Below are 21,738 nucleotides of genomic sequence, written 5' to 3' on the forward strand. Positions count from 1 at the left end.
TGATACATCTTTCTAAAGACAAAGAATCTCTCCATGGCCTCTGAAAGCCCCTTAAGGGTTTTGGAAGAGTCCCTTTCCCTTGGAGTGCAGGCTTAGCTATCAGGCTGCCTGGGTTAAAATCATCATCTGGCTACTTAGCAGCTGTATAATCTTGGACAAGTCCTGACTTTTTGCCCTCAGCAAACTCACCTATAGAATGAGTATAAGAAGAGGGCTTATCTTACAGAGTTGGGTGGTTTGTGAGGTTTACATATGACAAATGCAATGGAATCAGACTATTTCACGTGACAAGTATTCATGTGGAACCCACGTTAGTTGTAACTGTTGGCTGTTATATACTATCCCTGTCTGTCTCCTCCAAGGAAGAAAAAGGAGCTTGTCTTGGGAATCTACCCTCTGGGAGTAGATTCTATCTCCATCCCTCACTAACAGTGTCCCTTTATATAGTGCTGAGCTTCTTTGGGAAAATGGCATTAATAATGCCCGTTGATCGTACAGAATTGTCACGAGAATTTAAATGAGTGACTATGAGCAGAGTCAGAGCACAGGCTGGTATTTCCTGACACCTTCTATAATAACTTCTTCAGAATTAAATGTGGGTGGGGCCTGGTTGATAGTATTCTGACCAAGAGCATGCATTCATTTAGGTTCCAAACCCTTGAGGACAGGGCTCTCAGGCTTTCAGCTTCCTCACTCTGTCCCATAGCTGGTCCAACACTGATGTCAATGCTACTTCTCCCCAGGACCTCCAAAGACCAAGGTCACACTCAGCCACCTTCACTGAATTGCTCCAAAGAACTGTGCTTAGTTAATGTTATTTTGTCACGGGGGTCTCACGATACAAGCCTGCTCATGAGAAATCATTTTGATCCTATGAGGCTCTACAAAAGACAACAAAGATTCCCAGAAGCTCTTAATCAGAATAACCAGTTTGGGAGTTCCTCTCGTGGAGCAGTGGAAATGATTCCGACTAGGAACCATGAGGTTTTGGGTTCGATCCCTGGCCTCACTCAGTGGGTTAAGGATCCAGTGTTGCTGTGAGCTGTGGTGTAGGTTGCAGATGCAGCTTAGATGTGCATTACTGTGGCTGTGGTGTAGGCTGGCAGCTGTAGCTCTGATTAGACCCCTAGCCTTGGAACCTCCAAATGCCCTGTGTATGGCCCTAAAAAAAAAAAAAAAAAAAAAAAAAAAGAGAGAGAGAGAGAGAGAGAATAACCAGTTTGCTCCATGGATTTTAATAGTTCATTGCTCTGATAAGAGAATGTGATTAAATCGGTGTTTTTCTGACAAATATGCATTCTCTTCCAAAGAGAACTGGATGCATTTTCATTATGACCTGAATAGGCTCAAAATATAGACATGCTAGAAGGCCAGATCATGTCATATATTGATGAGAGACGGTCTCACATTCTACCCCAAAGGCCTCGGTTTCAATTTCTGTGTGATAGAACAGCGAAAAATCATCACCTGGCGACCCGACCCCCGTCTTTAAAAGATGTGTCTGAGGAGACACATTTCCTCATCTGCTTTGTTTTCTTTCTGAAAGTCCTGGGCTGGTCTGTCTGTCTGTCTGTCTATCTATCTATCTATCTATCTATCTATCTATCTATCTATCTATCTAGAGTGTGTGTGTATGTCTGTCTGTATTTAGGGAATCAAACTCAATTTCAGCTCTTTTGTGTTGGAATGTGTGTAACAGATCATTTTAAGCTGTATACAGTTGAATCTTTTTTCATTATTAGGCATAGAAAGGCTGTAACACAATCCATTTTTATCTAAAAATTTCCTTTTAGCAGTTCCTTTTTTCTAAACAGCACTTTTTATCAAGAATCATTCGGGCACGCAGCACACATGGAGCCAAACTACAACACAAACAGAGGAGGACATCTGTTGGGAAGACAGCAGCAGACTCCAGACCTTATGAGTTATTTTGTCCAAAAAAAGCTTGCACAATTAGTACGCAGGCTGCACAACCATGTATCTTTCCAGGACTAGAGCCTTTAGGGGGCAGGGCTGGGTTGAACCAACAGGGTCAAACAAATCCATCACTCTGCTGAGGATGCAAATACCCAGATCCCCTCCACAGGTTTCTATTCTGAGTCTCTAACAAGGCTGATTAGTGCCAGGCATTTCATGGAAGAACCTTTTCTTGCCAGAAGGCAGAGGCTCCCCTGGGAATATGACACTGACTCTAGAGCTCAGTTGCTCAGGCCAGGCAATGGAAACTGTGCTGAGAATTCCTCCTCCCTCGGGAGTAACGTGACCTTACTTGTGTCGGCAACATGCGACGCAAGCTTGTAACTCAACCATCAGGTTACATTTGAATGTTCTTTGTGGCTCTGTGTCCTTTTACTGGAAACCCAGAAGAAATTGGAGCCAGTGGATGGGACTGAAAGAAGCACCCAGACAGCCAAGTTGGCACAATGCACATGGAATCATGTGCCAGTTCTCAACAGTGAGCCTATGCTCCAGAGCACCTTGGTGAAAATGGCAGAGATTCTACTCCTCTGTTCTCACTGCTCTCTCTAAATATTTGTACAATCCAGGAAAGACAAGGCCACCCTGCCCTTATGATGCTCGCCTCACATGGGGAACAGTCTTCCATGACAACAATCAGCTTGAGGGGCTGGGCTGTACTTGTACTCGATGATGTTTTAATGAAACCACTTCCCCTTCTTATAACACACCCTCTGATTTGAGATGGAAAATGGAGGAATTTAAGGGAAATGTACGGGGTTTCAATGAGACATTGGATGTCCTGTTTTGAGGCTGGGGCGAGATACATTTTCGAGAAAGTTTAATGTGTCAGGAAATATGCCAGGTGTGGGGAGAAATATAAAGATAATTGCAGGTCGTCTATGCATCTTAGAGGTCTCTATTCATTGGCCAGTGGGAATAGCTGTAAAAAAACAGACCAGGAGCTGTAAAAAAACACATGAATAAAGTTGTAAATGGCAAGCATTGTATAAAATGAATGTATAAACAGTGCATTGGGGGCACAGAAAAGAAATTATTTAACTTGACTCAGGGTGACTAGGAGAGGAAAGAAAAGTGATATTTGAACTGGGTCTTGATACCTTAGATGAAATAATGAAAGATGCTTATCAGAGAGAGGGAAAATGAGAAAAAACTTAAAAACTCAAAGAGAGCATTTAGGTAGATATGTGGCTCAAGAAGAATGTGTGTGTGTGTGTGTGTGTGTGTACATGTATTTTTATGTATGTTCATGTGCTTAGACAACTATGATGAGATAAGATGAGGCCATGTTCCATGGTAACCTGAAGATGGAGAATGGTAGAACCTGAGTCTATAAAGTAGCCAAAAGGACTCTTATAGGGAAGTGTTATGAAGAGACAGCAGATTCCATGCTTAGGGGATCCTGGAAACATGACTCTTAGGAAATCACAAGAAGTCTTATGTTTCTCTACCCTTGATGACTGTCCTGGGGGTGAAGAAGGTCCCCTGTTCTAGCTCAGCCGTGCAGAGCCCCAGACAGCAACTGCCATGCATATGGCCTGGACCCCACATCACCTCTTTTGATACAATTTCTCTGCACATTTTGAACCTCATATGCTTCCTATTACAGCTTACAACTCATCGGAATTCTTGCATAATCTCATTTGGCTCCGAGTTCGATAGAACATTTTTCAGCACAATTTACCATAGTGGTTTGGCCAGCAATACACATGTCTGGCCAGGCTGGAAAAGCCACTCCTAGGGCCCTCTGTGCTTGACCTATGATGAGCCTTCCCAACCCGTAGACTGAAGATGGGTGAGGTGTGACACAGAATGGCCTTCCATCCCAGCAGGAATGGAGGAAAGTCTGCTTTCCTCCCCACTCTCTTGTTCCCTCCAAGCAAACTCCTCCAACTGGCTGGCACCTGGGCTCATTTACTCAAGACTTCCACCCAAGTCCTCAAGCTCACTGTATATAGCTCATTTTATACATATTTTTCTGATATACTTCTGGAGAAGTCTTTTTCCAATTGAACATCTCATAGAACCCAGTACTCAACATGGCCCCAAACTGCACTCCTTATCTTTCACCTTATCCCAAACCTGCTGCTCTTCAAATATGATAATGTCACACGCAGTGTACTTCTCAGACCACTGAGCAACCAGCACAGTGAGGGTGACAGTCAATCAGTCATAAGTGGTTCAGAAGGATGATGTATACATGGAGACATCTATCCTGGCCATGCCTCTGCTGAAAATTCTTTGTCTCCCTCCAGCACATTCTGAATAAAATCTGACCTTTTCATCAAGGAATGACAAATGTTGCTTGATCTGATCCATGTATATCTTTTTGATTTTCTGTCTTGTCACTCATCTCCTTTGCCCACATAGAAGTACATCTTTTAAATCAGTTACATTGGACATTTTATTCCTAGTGCCAAACCTACCACAGGGCCTTTGCACAAGCTCTTCCCACTTTTTAGCGTGTCCTTCCTCTTCTTTATAACCAGGAACTCTTACACATCCTCAAAAAAGTCACTAAATTATCATCGCTTTGGGTAGACTTTTTGCACCACCACTGCCTCTGTTAGATGAAGTGATTCTGAATCCACATTTGCATAGCTCCATAATGCCATGTGCCACTGAATGAAAATAAAATGTTTACTGTCCATCTCTCCTCTAAGCTTTCAGTAACTTGACACAGAGTGAGTCCAGGTAATTAATATATATTTTATGTAGATGAATCAATAGTTTATGTTTCTGGCTTTTCCTGAACATACCACATAGAATTTACCTGCCCTGGTCATATTCTCAGAAACATTATAAATAAGCAATTTTGAGCAGAGATGTGATTTGGTGATGTTGAATTAGTATAATTTCCATCCCTGTCACCATTTACATTTTCAACAATATTATCTTCTTGACCCTCAAAGCAATGAAAAAAACAGAAGCATTATGCCATCCTCTAAGAGTGGAAATATTGAATGTCGGTAAAGTTAAGAGATGCTTCCAGCTTGGATTTGAATCCAGTGTCTTATTATTTCCCTTAAACCTTTTGTGCATATTACAGAAACCTGAATGCCTTGATACAAAGAATGAGTTGTGATTTCTGAATGATGGCAAAGAAACTTGAAAGGGAGTTGGAAAACTAAGGGATAATAATAATAAATATTTCAAAAATCACAGCACAGCCATAAGTTTCTTGTATGCCTCAGGGCTACATTACAGCATTTTTTTTTTCCTGAGGCTCTTTGCTGGTCTAGAACTGTGGACTATGAGTTTTACCTGAAATTATTCTTTTTCTAAAATCTCTTGTTGGTGATAGGTGTATCGGGGAAAGTCTCTTTGATTTGATCCCCAATATGCATTTTTTCCTTTTCCCTTAATATTAAAATTTAAAAGTTCTAGCCTTGCTACCTCAAATAAAGACTACATTTTTAAACCTCTTTTTCAGCTACCTGTATTCTCACCACTGCATGGTGAGATTGAGCAGAAGCATAATGCATAGTTTTGGAAATACAGAGAATATGTTCTTTTCTGTCCTTCTTACTGCTGACTGGGATGCAGATGCAAAGTCTGATGCTTCAGCAGCTATCTTAGACCAAGATGAAAAGCAATACCTGAAAGGGTAGAAAGCTGCTGAAACTGAGTACATGACACCATGCACTCAAGATACCAGCTCTGGCCTGCTTATATCTAGATTCCACATGAGCAATAAATAGACTTTAATTTTACAAAAGCTACTGCTGTTCTGAATTTTCCATCTCTCATAGCCAAGCTTAATTCTAACTCAGTATATCCGGTATCTGGATGAACATAAATTTGATCTAACATCTTCTCTCCATTTTATCTTCCATTCTAATCTGCCTTCCATGCCTCCTCTCATTCTTTCTGCATTGGCCCTGGATATCTCATCTTTCAAATTTTTAAACTGTTTCTATCTGTATGTTGAAGGATGTGGCTCCATTTTCACTTGTTCTAAGCAATGCCAACCTCTTAGGCTCTGCTCCTATGCAACCTCTCTGCCTGATCCCCTCCAGGAAGAGAGTGCTTCCCAACCATATGACTCCATAGATTTTTTTTTTTTTTTTGTCTTTTTGCTATTTCTTGGGCCACTCCCGCGGCATATGGAGGTTCCCAGGCTAGGGGTCGAATCGGAGCTGTAGCCACAGGCCTACACCAGAGCCACAGCAACGCGGGATCCGAGCCACGTCTGCAACCTACACTACAGCTCACGGCAATGCCGGATCGTCAACCCACTGAGCAAGGGCAGGGACCGAACCCGCAACCTCATGGTTCCTAGTCGGATTCGTTAACCACTGCGCCACGACGGGAACTCCATAGATTTTTTTTTTAATGGTGAGAATACATCCACAGAATGCTCTGCCTGTGTTAGGCAGAAAACAAGCCAATGTTGTTGAGTGTCTACCATGTGCCAAACTGTATACTTTACATATTATTTCATTTCATCTTCACAATAACTCTATGATATAGATACACTTATCTTCATTGAACTGTGGTTTAGGGAGATTTAATTACTTGCCTGAGTTCTCATAACAAGTAACTGCCAGCTTCAAGATATGAGCCACATATATCTGATTTTAAAATGAATGAATTGCCCACCATGCCTTGTGGCCTCTTAGGATCATGGCTAGTGGTCTGAATTTCATAGGATTTTCAAATTTATTAAGGCCAATGGCCATATCTTATTCAACATTGTGCCCCTTCCCTTAGAATCTAGGACAGCTCCTGGCTTATACTGGATCTGCAAAATGTATACTATTAAAATCAACTAGAGGTGATTACTTGATTATACAGCCTTTATGATCAATCACCAAGCAACTGAAAACCCTCTGAGGACTCCTGATGTCTCTGTGGGGCTCAGGGTTTGGGATGAGTTGCTCCAATGGTAGAGTAAGGAAACAACAGGGGTGGGGGGTAACACTCATCTATAGAACAACTTAATCACTTAGAATTCTGGCTGAGAAAATATGAAGAAAGTCCAATTCCTACTCCTCCAGTTTCAAGCACAGGAATGGAAAAGAGCTCCGAACAGTCTTCAGAGGATCCATAGTCGTCTTGAAAAGTCTTCTATTCTAGCATAATGACAACATGCATGGGCCCCAAAAGCCACCTAACTATATATGCAAAGTGCTGTAATTAAGAAGCAGCCACTCTCTAGGCATAACAAAACTAGGACAAAATCTGGATGTAAAGTGGTTGACTTCATATGGCCAAAATTTTGTGTGTCTGATGGTAAAGCAACAACATAGCAGCTAATCCAATAGTTAGAGGCACAACACTTGATGAGGCTTGGGGTTATGAGATGGCTTTTCTTTCCTGCCCTGGCCCCTCCTCTTCTTCCTCTCCCTCATCCTTCTTGAAAGCGCACTCCTGGATTTGGCGGTCCAGCTCGGAGAAGTTCCCTTCCTGGTCTGAGCTGCTGTCGGTACTGTAATCAATCTCCTCCAGGCAGGGAGGTTCATCATCCAGTTCTGAAGTGGTGCTGCTACTGCTGCTGCATCTGCCATGAGGTCCCATAAAACATGGAGAAGAAAGGAAGGAGAGGAAAGGAGGGAAGGGAAAAGGGGAAAAAAAAGGGAAAGGGAAGTAGAAACAGGGAGATGGAAAGAAAGGAGAGGGAGATGAAAAGAGAAGTTACCCAAAGAAAGGAACACTTATAACTGATTGGAAAGAAGGGTGGGGATTATCTTCGCTGACTTTTAATATCAGGAGCCCCTGCTCCTTTCAGTGTGTTGCATGCTCAGTACCCTGGGTGCTCTACCACTACCTTGAGATGGAGGAAGACAATCTCTTAAATCTGTGGGATCCCCTCTTCTTCAGCCAGCAGAGTCTGCATTTCTAAGTGGACTCAGCAGATTTTTAATCATGAGATATGGGCATCCTCATTTACGTATTTAACATTCTCAGTGTCCTTTGCACTCATAGAGAAAAATCAGAGAAGGCTATCAATGAGTATCTGAGGCCGTCATGTCACTAATGCCCAGAAAGAGTGGGCCTAGAATTCAGGAAGGTGAGATTCAAAATTCCTAATGTTCCCCATTCTAATAGCACTGTAAGACATGTTACATAGCTACACTTCACCAGGATGAATGGCTTACTGGAATTAAAAAAAATGAATCCAAGTTAAAATTAAAGAAGAGAAAAAGTGGGGAATGGTACCCTCTTTCAACTATGTTTGTATTTCCTCATCTTCTTGCCTCCCTTCCTCCAGTTAATTAACAAGTGGAAGAGCACAGGGGTTGACTAGAAAGAGACAGAGGAGGCAATAAGAATGAAGAACAAGCTTGGACCATATATTGTAAGCAGCAGAAACTTCCTCCTGAGGAAATGTATATCTTCCTCATTAGCATGAGGTGCCTTCTTTCCTGAAGACTTCCTAATCACTCCCTACTTAGGACTTAACGAATTAGGATTAGCAGCGTGCTGGGTTTCTACTCTGTGATTTATAGAAGGCAAGCACTTCATAAATCAGGCAGAGCTGTTCATCTACCTGCCTCACCATAAACAATGAAAATGGGTAATCAGCAGCATGGTTACATTTTAGCTCAGGAAATGAATCAGAGGCTTGTTTCTTAAGTGTCCACTAGCTGTTAGGAGCTGCTCTTTGCTCTGCAGGCTCTCAGTACCCTAAGTTGAAGGTCTGGTGGGACACTGCCTGAATGGAGAGGAAAGGAAAGAAATTTTAATCCTATTTCCACGGCATCACAGCATGGAATTGTTATCATATTTTATGGGCTGAATTGGGGGTGATAAAGTAGTTGAATAAAGGAAGGTAAGATTTGCCCAGTCACAATACAAACTCAAGTCAGCAAGATCACTGAGTGTCTGTGACTCAACTGTCACCATGGTAGGTACTGAGGTGACGATGTTGTACAATGTCAACAGACTGAGTTTTAATCCTGGTGGGGGGATCTTGGAAAAAAGAATTCCTTCACCTCCCATAACGGCAATAATAATGCTTCATGAGCTGTTGTGAATACCAAATGAGAAAAAACATGGATGTAATCTAGAAGAGTACTCTGAAATAAAAGCAATCAACAAATTATAATCCCACTCTACCATGGGTACTTAAAAAAATGGTGAAACATGATGTTGAAGAGGAGTGCACGCTGAGATTTGTTGCTTCACACCTGGGTTACTGCAATAGCTATTGCAATGCCATCCAGACTGGCACTGCTAGTAGTTTCTCTAAAACATAATTTTCATTACATCTTTTCAAATTCAGTAACTTGCAATCACTTGCCCGGCTTACTAATGCAATGTGAGTACTGGTGGGCAGGACATTCTTAAAGGGTCTGGTTGGCAGGTGACCGTGAGTAAACAGCTGGGTCAGTTTTCCCCTGACAAGGCCCTGCCTTCCTTCCAGAAGACACTCCAGCCACTCAGAGATTTGGCCCTTTCCTACTCCATTCAAGTTATTAGGCTGTTCTTTTGTTGTTGTTATTGTTGTTGTTGTTTTGTTGTTTTAACTCAATGAATTTTATTATATTTATAGTTGTACAATGATCATCACAACTCAATTTTTTTAACACTTCCATCTTAAACCTCCAGCCCAATCCCCCACCTCCAACCAGTCTCCTCTGGAAACCATAGGTTTTTCAAAGTCTGTGAGACAGTTTCTGTTCTGCAAAGAAGTTCATTGTGTCCTTTTTTTTTAGATTCCACATGTAAGTGATAGCATTTGATGTTGGTGTCTCACTGTCTGACTAACTTCACTTAGCATGATAATTTCTAGGTCCATCCATGTTGCTAAAAATGCCAGTATTTCTTTCCTTTTAATGGCTGAGTAACATTCCATTGTGTATATGTACCACATCTTCTGGATCCACTCCTCTGTCGATGGACATTTAGGTTGTTGAGTTGTATGAGTTTGTATATATTAGAGATTAAGCCCTTGTCAGTTGCATTGTTTGAAACTATTTTCTCCCATTCATTAAGTTATCTTTTTTTTATGGTCTCCTTTTTTGTCTTTTTAGAGTTGTACCCATGGCATATGGAAATTCCCAGGCTAGGGCTCAAAACAGAGCTGTAGCTGCAGGCCTACACCACAGCCATACCAACACCGGATCTGAGCTGCATCTGAAGACTACACCACATCTCCTGGCAATGCCAGATCCTTAACACACTGAGAGAGGCCAGGGATTAAATCCACACCCTCATAGATACTAGTCAGGTCCATAACCCACTGACCCACAATGGGAACTCCCTACAATAGCCTAATTATGTCTCTCACTTATTGACTGAATGCAGTGTAAGTATTCTGATGAGATAGAGAATCAAAATGCATAGTCAGAAACTTCCACTTCTGAACAGAGAATTAATTCTCCCTGGATATTATCTATTAACAAACATAAGATAATTGAAATGTGGGTGAAATATGGAGAGAAGGCAAACCAGGCTGGGATCCAAAGGCCAATATGGTGGTATGCTCCCTGGGTTTTCTTTCGGCCTCATATTCTCTAGCCTTGGGGTTGGAAAAGCTGGAAGTCTGAAATGCTAAGTACAGACAAAAAGGGCCCCAATAAGAGCATGTTCTTTTTAGCCAAATGATGAGAAAAGGAGCAATCTTGCAAAAAAATAAAGACACATTTTGAATTATAATAGCTCTATTCCAACCAAACTCCATGGAAAAACAATGGCTCTGCCCCTATCTTGCCAACAAAAGAGAAATCTGGGCTTCTACTCTCATCAGACTTCATTGAGGTGTCCAAAATCCCCTTCTCTCCCTAATGCTGAGGGGTATTAGATTAGGCAGAATAGAGCCAGACATTTTTATCTCTGATGTACAACAATGAGGTCTCCTACCCACTGATACCAGAGAGGGCCATGCTTGGAGCCTGGAATGCCAACAAGACCAATGGAAACAAGACCATTCTCTACCAGTTTTAGTGGAGAGCAGTAACCAGGTGCTCCCACTTCTATCCAGAGCAGTACTAGTGAAGGTCTGGTAGGAAGCTAGAATACTTGCCAATGCCCAGGAGTAAAAAGGCCCTCAGCACCCTGGTTGTCAGTGGAGCCTAATGCAGATCCTAGACTTTCATTCTCACCTTCTCCTGTCTGAGTGCTGCCGTGGGAGCCCAGTTCAAACAGAAGATATTAATAAGATCCACAGTCTTGTAGCATACCTCAAATGTTCAGATTTCAATAGATAATCACTGATTCTACCAAGAACCAAGACAATCAATAGACGCCAACAGCAAAATGATGCAAATTTAGAATTATCTGACAAGGATTTGAAAACAGACATCATATAAGTTCCTCTGAATAACTATGGACATATATAAAAAAACTGAATATCTCAATAAAGAAATAGAAAGTCTCAGCAGGAAATATATGGAGTATAAAGAAGACTCAAAGGCAACTGGAGAAATGAGAGGTACAATAACTGAAATATAAAATGTGGCAAAGAAACATAATATTTCAGCAAGAAAACAGAACGTAAAGAAGAGCACAAAGTGAAAATAGAGTAAAACAATGAACAGAATATCAAGACTCTGTGAAACTACAGTAAAGGGTCTAATATTCATTTCAGCAGAGTCCCAAAGAGAAGCTGAAAAATAACTCAAAGAAATACTGGCTGAAAACGTCTTATTCTTTGCAAAAGACATAAAGCTACAAATACAATAAGCTGAACAATATCCAAATAGATAAACCCAAAGAAATCTATCAGGACAGAACATAGCAAGTTTTCTGAGACCAGTGATAGAGAAACTTTAGGGTAACATCACTATAATGGAAAAATAATTTGAATGGCAGAAAAGACCTCATCAGAAACCATAGGAAACAAAATAAAACAGAACACCATTTTTCAAGTGTTGAAAAAAAAAAAAAAAAAAAACTACCAACCTAGGACTCTAAAGCCAGAAAAAAACTATCTTCAAGAATGAAGGGAAAATAAAAACACTCACCTAGGAAATAAAATTTTCAAGATTTGTTGTCACCATACTTTCCTTAAAAGGATGGCTAAAGGGGTGGGATGGACTGGGAGTCTCAGGTTAACAGATGCAAACTATAGCATTTGGAATGGATAAGCAATGAGATCCTGTTGTATAGCATAGGGAACTATATCCAGTCACTTCTGATGGAACATGATGGCATGGTGGAGGATAATGTGAGAAAAAGAATGTGTGTGTGTATGTGTGTGTGTGTGTGTGTGTGTGTGTGTGAGAGAGAGAGAGACAGAGAGAGAGAGAGACTGGGTCACTTTGCTGTACAGTAGAAAATTAACAGAACACTGTAAACCAACTATAATTGAAAAAAATAAAAATCATTAAAAATTATCCAAATCAGAAGTTTAATTTAAATATTTAAATGTTAAATCTAGTCCAAAAAAAAAGAATGTATATCTTGGAGATGCTAAGGGAAAAAAAATCCCAAGCTAGAATTACATATTAAAACAAAAACAAAAGCTTTATTTTTTTATTACTAAAGTATATACTCTGAAGAAGGAAGCAAAGGGAATGGATACAGAAGATAAATTGCTAGCAGCAGTTGTTCCTGGCTAGGGGACAGGGTTGCTATATATGTACTCTGCCACCATATAGTGCATTATATTATTTTCTGTTAACAAAATTGCTCAAGTCTAGCAAAATGTAATAAAATTGTCCTTGATACTCTTGCCAATCTATGCCGTCTTGAAGGCAAAGCTCGCATGGCACCTCTTCTTTGAAATCTCCCTGAGAACAGTAGCAAGTCACCCTCCTTCCTGCTTTCACTTGTTCAAGCACTTTGCTTGACGGCTTTATTTGACATTGTGCTTATACTGCTGTCTAACACTATGTCGGAGTAATAAGCACTTTCATGTATGTTGACCTTCTGCTAGTTGCAAGACTGCTGGTTGTGCTGGCCCCATGACTAGGCAGTGAGAAATACCTACTAGGTACCAGGCTGGCTGCATCTCATTACCTGTTTGCTTATTCCAGGTAACCCCCCATCCTCATAGAGTGTTACCCTCCTGCTAGCTCAGCAGACCAGAAGAGCAAATGTAGCCCTGGGATCCAGGGAGAGCCTTCTTCTAAGTGCAGCCTCTGCCTGGCAAAGGGCAAGGTCAAGTTCCTAAAATAAGGCTGCTAGTATCATTAAGAGTTGCTCTCTCTGCAACTTAAACATTTAGCTCCCACAAAATGAAGTACATATGGTAAAGCAGAGTAACAGTAATGTCAGCAATATTATAGTGTCCATGATTCTCTCTCTCTCTCATTTTCAAACTCAATAAATTCAGCAAGACATCACCATATGCAAATTGCATGAAATATAAATAAAAGGAAATAACATTATGCAGAAATCAAACCGCACTTCCATTGATAGGGTGGCCCTTAATACTCAGATGTAGAAAATGCATGGAGAAAAATATCAGAAAATTTATCTCATTCCTTCCTGGATGCTTTGATATCCTGTAAAAACATATTAAAAAGTCTCCTTGAGTAGTGTTAGAAAATTATGTGGTGCAATGAAAAAAAATGTAAATGAGAAACAAAACATAAAGTTGGAGTCACAAAAGCGATGAGATAAGAATCCTGGTTTCAAAGATGAAGTGAAACATAGAAATCTACCTTCTTTGAGTTTCACTGTCTTTATCTGTGAAATGGGTATCTTACTAGTTTTCTTCTTTAAATCATATAAAGGGAAGAACAATTCATAGCATAAAACCCGACACACAGTTACTCAATTTTTCTTTATTTTCTTTTCCATAGCATTAGAACTAAAGCATGAAGATAATTTTATTCTGGCAAGTTCATCGTCTTCATCCTCAAATACAAACTCCTAACTGCAGGGTTCAAACACAGTTTCTAAGCAAAGCCATGAAGACTCTATCCCTTGCAATTCTTCCAAGACAGCCTATACAGCAATTTGCAACTTTATGATGTGATAAATAGAATTTCTTTGTTTTGATTTTTCATTTGCATATTTATTGAGATATGACGATCTTAATTAGTTCTGCTTTTTTTGTGTTTGTTTGTTTTCTTGGTTGGGAAAAGACAGCTTTCCATAGTGTGAAATAATTCTGCATGCTAACAGGGTGAACAAAACCTAGCCTGTGGCATTCCTTGATGTTGATGCTGCTTAAAACACAGCTTTGTGGATTCTCTTTTCACTTGTTTTCTCTTTAAATGCTGAGGTAATGCTCAAGACTTGGATGCCTGCCAGACTTCAAGAGGCAGCCACCTACTGAGAAGCAACAGAATACACTTTAAATTCTAGACACTTATACTCATCCAACATGTTCTCCTCAGCCTACCAATCACCAGTCTCTCTCCTGAAAAAGCTGAGCCCCACCAAATGCCTCTTCCCAGTGAAATACAGCCCTGATGCATCCTGCCTTTTGTAGGAGAGAAAAAACAAGTCTGAATTCCCTGGTTAATTGCATCCCAGTGGAACATTTGGACATGTCGTTCACACCAAGCTATTCCTCTCTATTAGGAGCTCTGTGGATGCTGTGTCCCATTGAAGAGGTACCAAAAGCTTATTAGACAACTTACAAACATCTAAAGACATACAAATTATTCCTACTACGAATATCTCACCACCATCACCCAAAACAATTAGCGTTGTTCCCTAGTGTTTTCTATTTGACAAGTTCTTCATATCATCACAAAGTCTGTCACTGATTCAACATTTTTAAGAAGGGCATAATTTATTATTTCCCTGAGTTTGTTTTTTTTTTTTTTTTTGGTCTTGTTCTTAGTTAACTCCAGTAGTGGAACATTTCTTGTGTACAGAGAAGAGAATTAGGCATACTGTTAAAGCAAAATATAAATCAATAACATTGTTAATTACCTACTGTGTGTCAGGTGCTTTTCATTTGCTCTTATTTCATTTAAAACATAAACAAACAGGAGGGCCTGCTATGGCACAGTGAGTTAAGCAGCTGGAATGTAGGGCAAACCCCCGCCCCCAAACAAAAACATAAGTCTGTTGTCCATGTCCGTGATCTGTTTTTGCTTTGCAGACTTGTGGTTGCCAAGGGGGCATGGGGAAGGAAATGGGATGGACAGGGAGTTTTGGGTTGGTAGATGCACACTATTACATTTAGAATCAATAAACAATGAAGTCCTACTGTATAGCACAGGGAGCTATATTCAATCACTCGGGGTAGAACATGATGGAAGATAGTATGAGAAAAAGAATATATGTTAGACTGGGTCACTATGCTGTATAATAAATTGACACAATACTGTAAATCAACTATACTCTAATAAAAAAATATAAAACAAACAAATCTATAGGGTGATATTATTAATCCTATTTAACAGTTGGGTGGGAAAAGAGAGACCTTGATTTTTAAAATAATTTTCTCATTATTGTAAAGTTGTATATGGTGTAGAAGACGTGTGATACTCAGATAAGACCAAGGGCATCTGTGTCCTGACTGAGTGGAATGAATCAATTATTTCAACAAATATTGATATATAAAATCTACTTTTTCGGAGGAAGAGCTGGACAGAATGTAGAACTTCCAGCACTCTGGAAAGAACCTGCACCACAGCAACCACCAGAGCTACAGAAATGATAATACCGAATTCTTAGCCTGCTGAGGCACCATGGCATTTCTGGAATGAAGTATTAATTCAGCCAAGATCAAAGTCATGAACTCTGTCATGTGGTTTAGAGGTCTATAAAAAGTTCAATGCCATTCTCACTCAGAAAGACATAGCAAAACCAACGATATTCTAATCAAAAAAAAAAAAAAAAGACATGGCAATAAATGTCTCACTTCTTATTGAACAAGTTAATCTACAATGGTATGAAGGTCATGGTCCAAACTCTTCATGAAAATACAAATATAGAATAAAGGAGGGTGAGGGTAGGAGGAAGGAAGTTATTGGGAAAAGGATGAGAACAAAAGAGAAAGGGAGAAGGGGGAGAAAGAGAATGTGGAAGAGGGAGAAGGGGAGAGAGTGAAAGTGAGAGAGAGAGAGAGAGAGAGAGAGAAGGTTAGTGAAACTTGCCCAACCAATTTGTCCACAAGAGCTTTACCCTTAAGTTCTCATAATTTATATGATAAATGAGTTGACTTAAGTGGCTTGAAGGAAAAGGTACATGATGACAAGATACTGGTTCATTATGGAGGATAATCAATGACTAGGAAAATGGCAATTGTATGAGAGATCTTTGAATAGTCCACTAATATTTCACACATGTACTACAAATCATTTACTTAGTGTTGCTGATAAAATACCACTCAGTCAAATCTTAGTGACTTGCTCAGTCCTTCGCTTTAGAGACTCATGGGCCGTAAAAATAGAGCTGGGCTCTGGGGCATGTGGTTGGCTATACTCCATAACCAATGAAATTAGAGAAGCTAACTTAATTCATATAGGCATCCAAATAAGGATCATAATGACCTACTCAGTGTCAACTGACTAGACATGTTTTTTGGGGCAAGTCAGTTTGTCACTTTAGAAATGAGTGATGATTGACTTGCTCGGGCTACAACTGTTACGGTGTCCAAAAGATACCCACTCCTATGTCTGCTTCCCACCATCCTCATCCCTCATCATGTTTTCTCATTGTACAGCTTCAATGGGTCAATGAAATTCCATTCTGTTAAATATCTACGGGTCATCACTCTTTAGCTGCAGCATAATTAAGTAAATACATTTAAAAATGTACTTGATCATTTGATACAGTCCCTTGAACAGCAGAACACATGGTGCAATGTAAGTGCAATGGATCAAAAAAACCAACAAACAAAAACAAAAACACTTTACAGTGATACCAAAAAAACTGTGATTGTCTCACTCAAATACACTAATGTAAAATTTATCATCTTTCAAAAACATGCAAAAGAACAATTTCTCATTGTCTGGCAAAGAAGTCAGAGCATCTGAGAGAAGTATGTATTTGTTGAAAATCCTTAGATTTTTGGTTAACTTTTGGTCCACCTTGATGCTAAGTGGTATTGCGACTCCAATTTTATATCATAGGGAATATCCTTTCTTACATGCTTCAAAACCACAAAGAAATAAATTTAATTACTGCAAACAAAGAAGTAACATGAAGATGAACTATATCAGGGGAAGGATCAGGAGTAAGTTCTCAGTGACAATAAAACAAATTTTAAAAAGTAGAAATATAGACATAGGTGTTGATACTTTGAAAATTTAAGGGATAATCAATCTATACATTTCTTTTCTGACACACAATTTATAGACATATCTCCTTAAGCACTGCTCTGCACTTGTTATAGAACTCTTAATGTTATGAATGTGTAATATTAGTCTCACATCAGAAATGAAAACCATCTATTGCTCAGTCAATGAATGGGGCATGACATTCTGTGATTTCCTTATTTCAGAAAGTATTCATTTTTTACCTCCTCCACAGTTTTCTCTTTCTGACATGATTTTACGTTCTGGTGAACAGTTTTGACTCATAGTGGCTCACAAAAGATATGCAAATAGTAGTGCTGGAGGTACAGACAGTGAATGCTAGTTTTAAAGCAGCTTGAGGCCATGAGTACATTTAAGGAAATAAAGGTGGTTGGTAAATATAAAAGGAAAATGGATGGTAAATGTCCAAAGCCAGTTGCTGTCCCCATGGAGGTCAAGGGAAAAACCTCTCTTTACTGGGATTTAGAAGCAAGCCACTCCCTCCCATTCCCAGAAAACAGCATTTGTATCTAGGCCTTCTTTGCTTATGACCCTCTTGCCTCAAATTGTTGACATCTATAAGATGATGGAACTTACAAAGAACCAACAGTTTGAATTCCAGCATTAATGTTATCTTTAGAATGTAAACATATGATTTGGAATTCCCGTTGTGGCTCAGTGGAAACGAGCCCGACTAGTATCCATGAGGATGCGGGTTTGATCCCTGGCCTTGCTCAGTGGGTTAAGGACCCAGCATTGCCGTGAGCTGTGGTGTAGGTCACAGACATGGCTTGGATCTGGCACTGCTGTGTCTGTGGTAGAGATCGCAGGCATGGCTTGGATCTGGCGTTGCTGTGACTGTGGTGTAGGCTGGCAGCTGCAGCTCTGAATCGACCCCTAGTTTGGGAAGTTCCTTATGCCACAGGTACAGCCCTAAAAAGTAAATATATGATTAATTTTTAGCTCTATATTTTAGATGGGTTGGTGAGTTTGTGCTTTGGGTTTTTTTGGTTTGTTTTGTTTTTAAAGAAAATTTTAGTCTCCTGAATGTTCAGTTTCCACTGGACAGCCCAGTCCCTTTTTATGAGGTGGCCCCAAAGTGGCCACTGGCCAGGGCACATCTGAGACAAGCAGATGTGTCCACGTGGCTTGTTAGAATAGGGAGCACTGAGGCTGCATCTCTGGTAAAGTCTGGGACAGTAGAATGGGTCATGGTCCTTGTTGTCCCCTTTCCCTGCTGGTCTTGGGGAAGAAGCCCTGTAACTCCTTGGACCAAGAGAAGCAGAATCCACTTTCCAAACCTGGAGGCTCTCACAAAGATGCCCCCTATCTTCCTACCTTTGGTAGGCAGAGACAGTGGGAGTGAGTGGTGGAAGATTGCAACCCTAAACTCCTCTTCTCTATCACATTTCCTTCCCATCCTTCCACAGGATTAGAATAAATGGGAGGAAAATGATAGCTTGCTGGGGTTTACATACATCCTTGTGAATCTAGGTCTCTCTGTTAAGATCTCGTTATCCAGAAGGAAGGGATATTTTCCTTTTTGTTTTGTTTCCCACCCCACCACCCCATTTATGCTAACTCAATTGGAGATTTGTGGAAGTCCTTTAATATTATAAAGAACTTCATAAAACTCACTGTATCTTCTGAGATACCTACTCTAAATTGTGATCTATAGCTCGAAGAATCGGCAGTGGTCACCTGGGACAGTAGGGAATTAAAAGGAACAGAAGTTGCAAAGTACACTGTCAGGAACCCAACTCCATGAGAACTGAGGTCTAAGGGCTTGCACAGCTGTGACTCAAGTTGTATACTCATTTCCACAGACACTCCTTCCTCCATAAACTAAGAATGCCTGGATCTATTAGGGACTAAAAACGTAATATGAGGACACAGTAGAATACTGTGGGGGATGCTTATTGAAGGAGCAAGTCTTAACTGATTCAAAGTTTCAGTGAAGGTGAACTTTGACGTCAGGCAAGTGGCTTTAAGTGGTTAGGTAGAAGAGTGTTAAAGGTGATGTTTCAAGCATATTACAATACATAGATGTATCAAATTAACATTGTGTACCTTAAAGTCGCATAATGTCATATGTCAGACTGTTCAATTAAAAAAAATCTCAGATTTATGGTTCAAAGGATGGAAACATTTAAAAGTAAGAACTAAGGGTGTGTGTGTGGGGGGGGGGAGACATATATTCCCTTTGGTAGATGTAAATTATTATTTCTACTTATTGTAATAAATATTTTATGCAAATAGATACCTGTCTATGGATGTAACTCAATATTTCTATTTATTTAATAAATTACTTTTATGCAGCAGGATCTTCACATAAACAGTTTAATTTAAATGTACTTAGCCTCAATACCTTAAACACATATTTTAAGCAAAGTCCTTTGACAATGGAAATTTGGTGAGATCGCAGCAAACCTGAGCTGCCTTCCTCACCTGCTAACTTAATAGCATTTTTGGTCTATAACATCTTCCAACACAGAGACTTGTTATTGCATACCTGGGGAGAAAAAGGAGCTTCCACAATCTGGCTTATTTCTTCATCCGTGTTTTCCAGCGATATTCTCCTATGTGATCCCTGCAGTAAAGTTAACTTGATCTTTCACCTCTCTTCACATACTCTTGGGGCTTTGCTTTTTCTCTGACTTGGCTTACTCTTACACTAAGTGCAACGTTATCTGCCTCAGTGCTGGTAATTGAAACCCCTCACATGTCTTAAGATCAAGCTCAAAAGTTATTTCTTTCTTAGACAGTGTCCATGATTTTGCAGACTAGAAATAACTACTCAGCTGATTTTAAGGCGCTGATTCACTGTATTTTCCTTTACAGGTTAGAGACATGTTTCAGATTACCTTGGAACTTTCCTAGTTCTCTGCCCTTGCCTTATACATAGAAAATGCTCAAAACATTACACTAGTTAAGAAATGGCAGGAAAAAGTAACTTTTTTTATACAAGAAAACTATACTCTTCCTCCAGATTCGGGATACACTTATATGTCTCCTGATTTCTACACACAAAAATTAAAGAGACAAGATATTCGGGAGAATCTATAATTTAAAATTTTAACTACAGAAGTGACTGTGCTAGAAAGGGCCATTTTTTAAAATAAGAACATTTGTTAAAACTTCCAGTTAGAGTTTTTATGTGAGTTTCTAGTTTGTTTGTCATAGGCAGATATTCCTAGGCACAAATCCTAGGAAAATAAGAAGTGCCAGAATAAGATGTTTACAGCCAAGATGAAAAAGGCAGAGATAGATAGACGTCCAAAATTTGCAGCATGAGGGTAATATGTTGGAGAGCTGATACGCTGATACGAAAAAACAAAATCAGGACTGTTATTTAAAGCCTCTGTTTTGTTATCTTGGGAACTGTCTCCCAAATTTTATGTTTCTATCGGGCTTTCAGGTTTCAGATAAAAGGATTTTGTGTTGCTATTGTTACCGGCTAAAAGAATTCTTTACACAGGCCTTTTTGTTGTAAGAACAAAATCAAATCTCCTTGCCTTTTGAAACACCCAGGGATTCCAAAGAGTTTACAGAGCAAAGAATTCTGATCTTAGGTGTAGGAAGAAAACCAGATGGCTCTCAGCTTCAGACCACAGGTCTATATACAACACGACCTACCACCAAGTTTGGGGCAAAACTCACCAGTTTTTGGATATCTTAGTCTACTTTCGTTAAAAGTTAATACATTTAATCTACGGATTATCACTTTTTCTTCTTCTTCTTCTTCTTTTTTTTTTTTTTGCTCTTTAGGGCCACAGGTGCAGCATAGAGAAGTTCCTAGTCCAGGGGTCAAATAGGGGTCAAATCGGAGCTTCAGCTGCCATCCTACACCACAGCCATAGTAATGTGGGATCCAAGCCACATCTGTGACCTACACCTCAGCTCATGGAAATGCCATATCCCCAACCCGCTGAGCAAGCCCAGTGATTGAACCTCCATCCTCATGGATGTTAGATCAGTTTTTGCTGCGCCACAACAGGAACTCCCTGAATTATCACTTCTTCTCACACATGTTTTTCCTGGCAATGAAGCTCCATGAGAGCCAGGCAGACTGGCCATGATTGGAGGACCATAAACATCATTGGTAGAAACTACTGGATAAGGGGAATAAGAATGATGTCGGTATATTTATCAGATACTATATATTGAGGGGTGTGGTTACCCTTTCTGCCTTTAAGTAGATAAATAATTGACAGATGGCATTTGAAGAGATGTGAAGTGTTGAGAATAGACTCCCATGCTCTACAGACTACTGAAAAGTCAGGTCATTTAACAAAGTGTGGGAGAGAAAGCTGTTAGTACCTTCCAAGGGAGGTTACCCCAACCCCAACCAGCCAATTTTAATTTAGCCCATGCTCAATTCTCAGGGAATTTAATTAATAGGGTATTAAAGTATAGAATCAATTTGACTATAAACATGACTATTGACCTTCAAGAAAGCATTTTGATTTGAGCAGTTAACTAGGCACAGCTTGAGCTGGGTTAATGAAAAAAAGTCGTAATTGTAAGTGAAAATTATGGCCTTTTTAAAAAAATATGAAAATATTAACTCAATAAAGACAGCCTCTGAGGATCATAACTGTGTGACAGGACATATTCTGCAAATATCCTCTCAGAAGCAGGTCTGAGATAGTTTGTTACAAGGAGT

The 21,738-nt window shown here is 39.9% G+C and overlaps 1 protein-coding gene across 1 annotated transcript in view; it reads right to left on the minus strand.

Moving 5' to 3' along the window:
* AGBL1 (ATP/GTP binding protein like 1) overlaps nucleotides 1,212–21,738 on the minus strand; it is an 809,164-nt gene continuing 788,637 nt past the window's right edge. Inside the window, 1 exon segment of the mRNA XM_021062610.1 lies at nucleotides 1,212–7,480. Coding sequence (XP_020918269.1) covers nucleotides 7,276–7,480 — 205 coding nt within the window. The 3' untranslated portion in view covers nucleotides 1,212–7,275.

Source organism: Sus scrofa, chromosome 1 (genome assembly GCF_000003025.6).
Source record: "Sus scrofa isolate TJ Tabasco breed Duroc chromosome 1, Sscrofa11.1, whole genome shotgun sequence".
In the NCBI taxonomy this organism is placed as follows: domain Eukaryota; kingdom Metazoa; phylum Chordata; class Mammalia; order Artiodactyla; family Suidae; genus Sus; species Sus scrofa.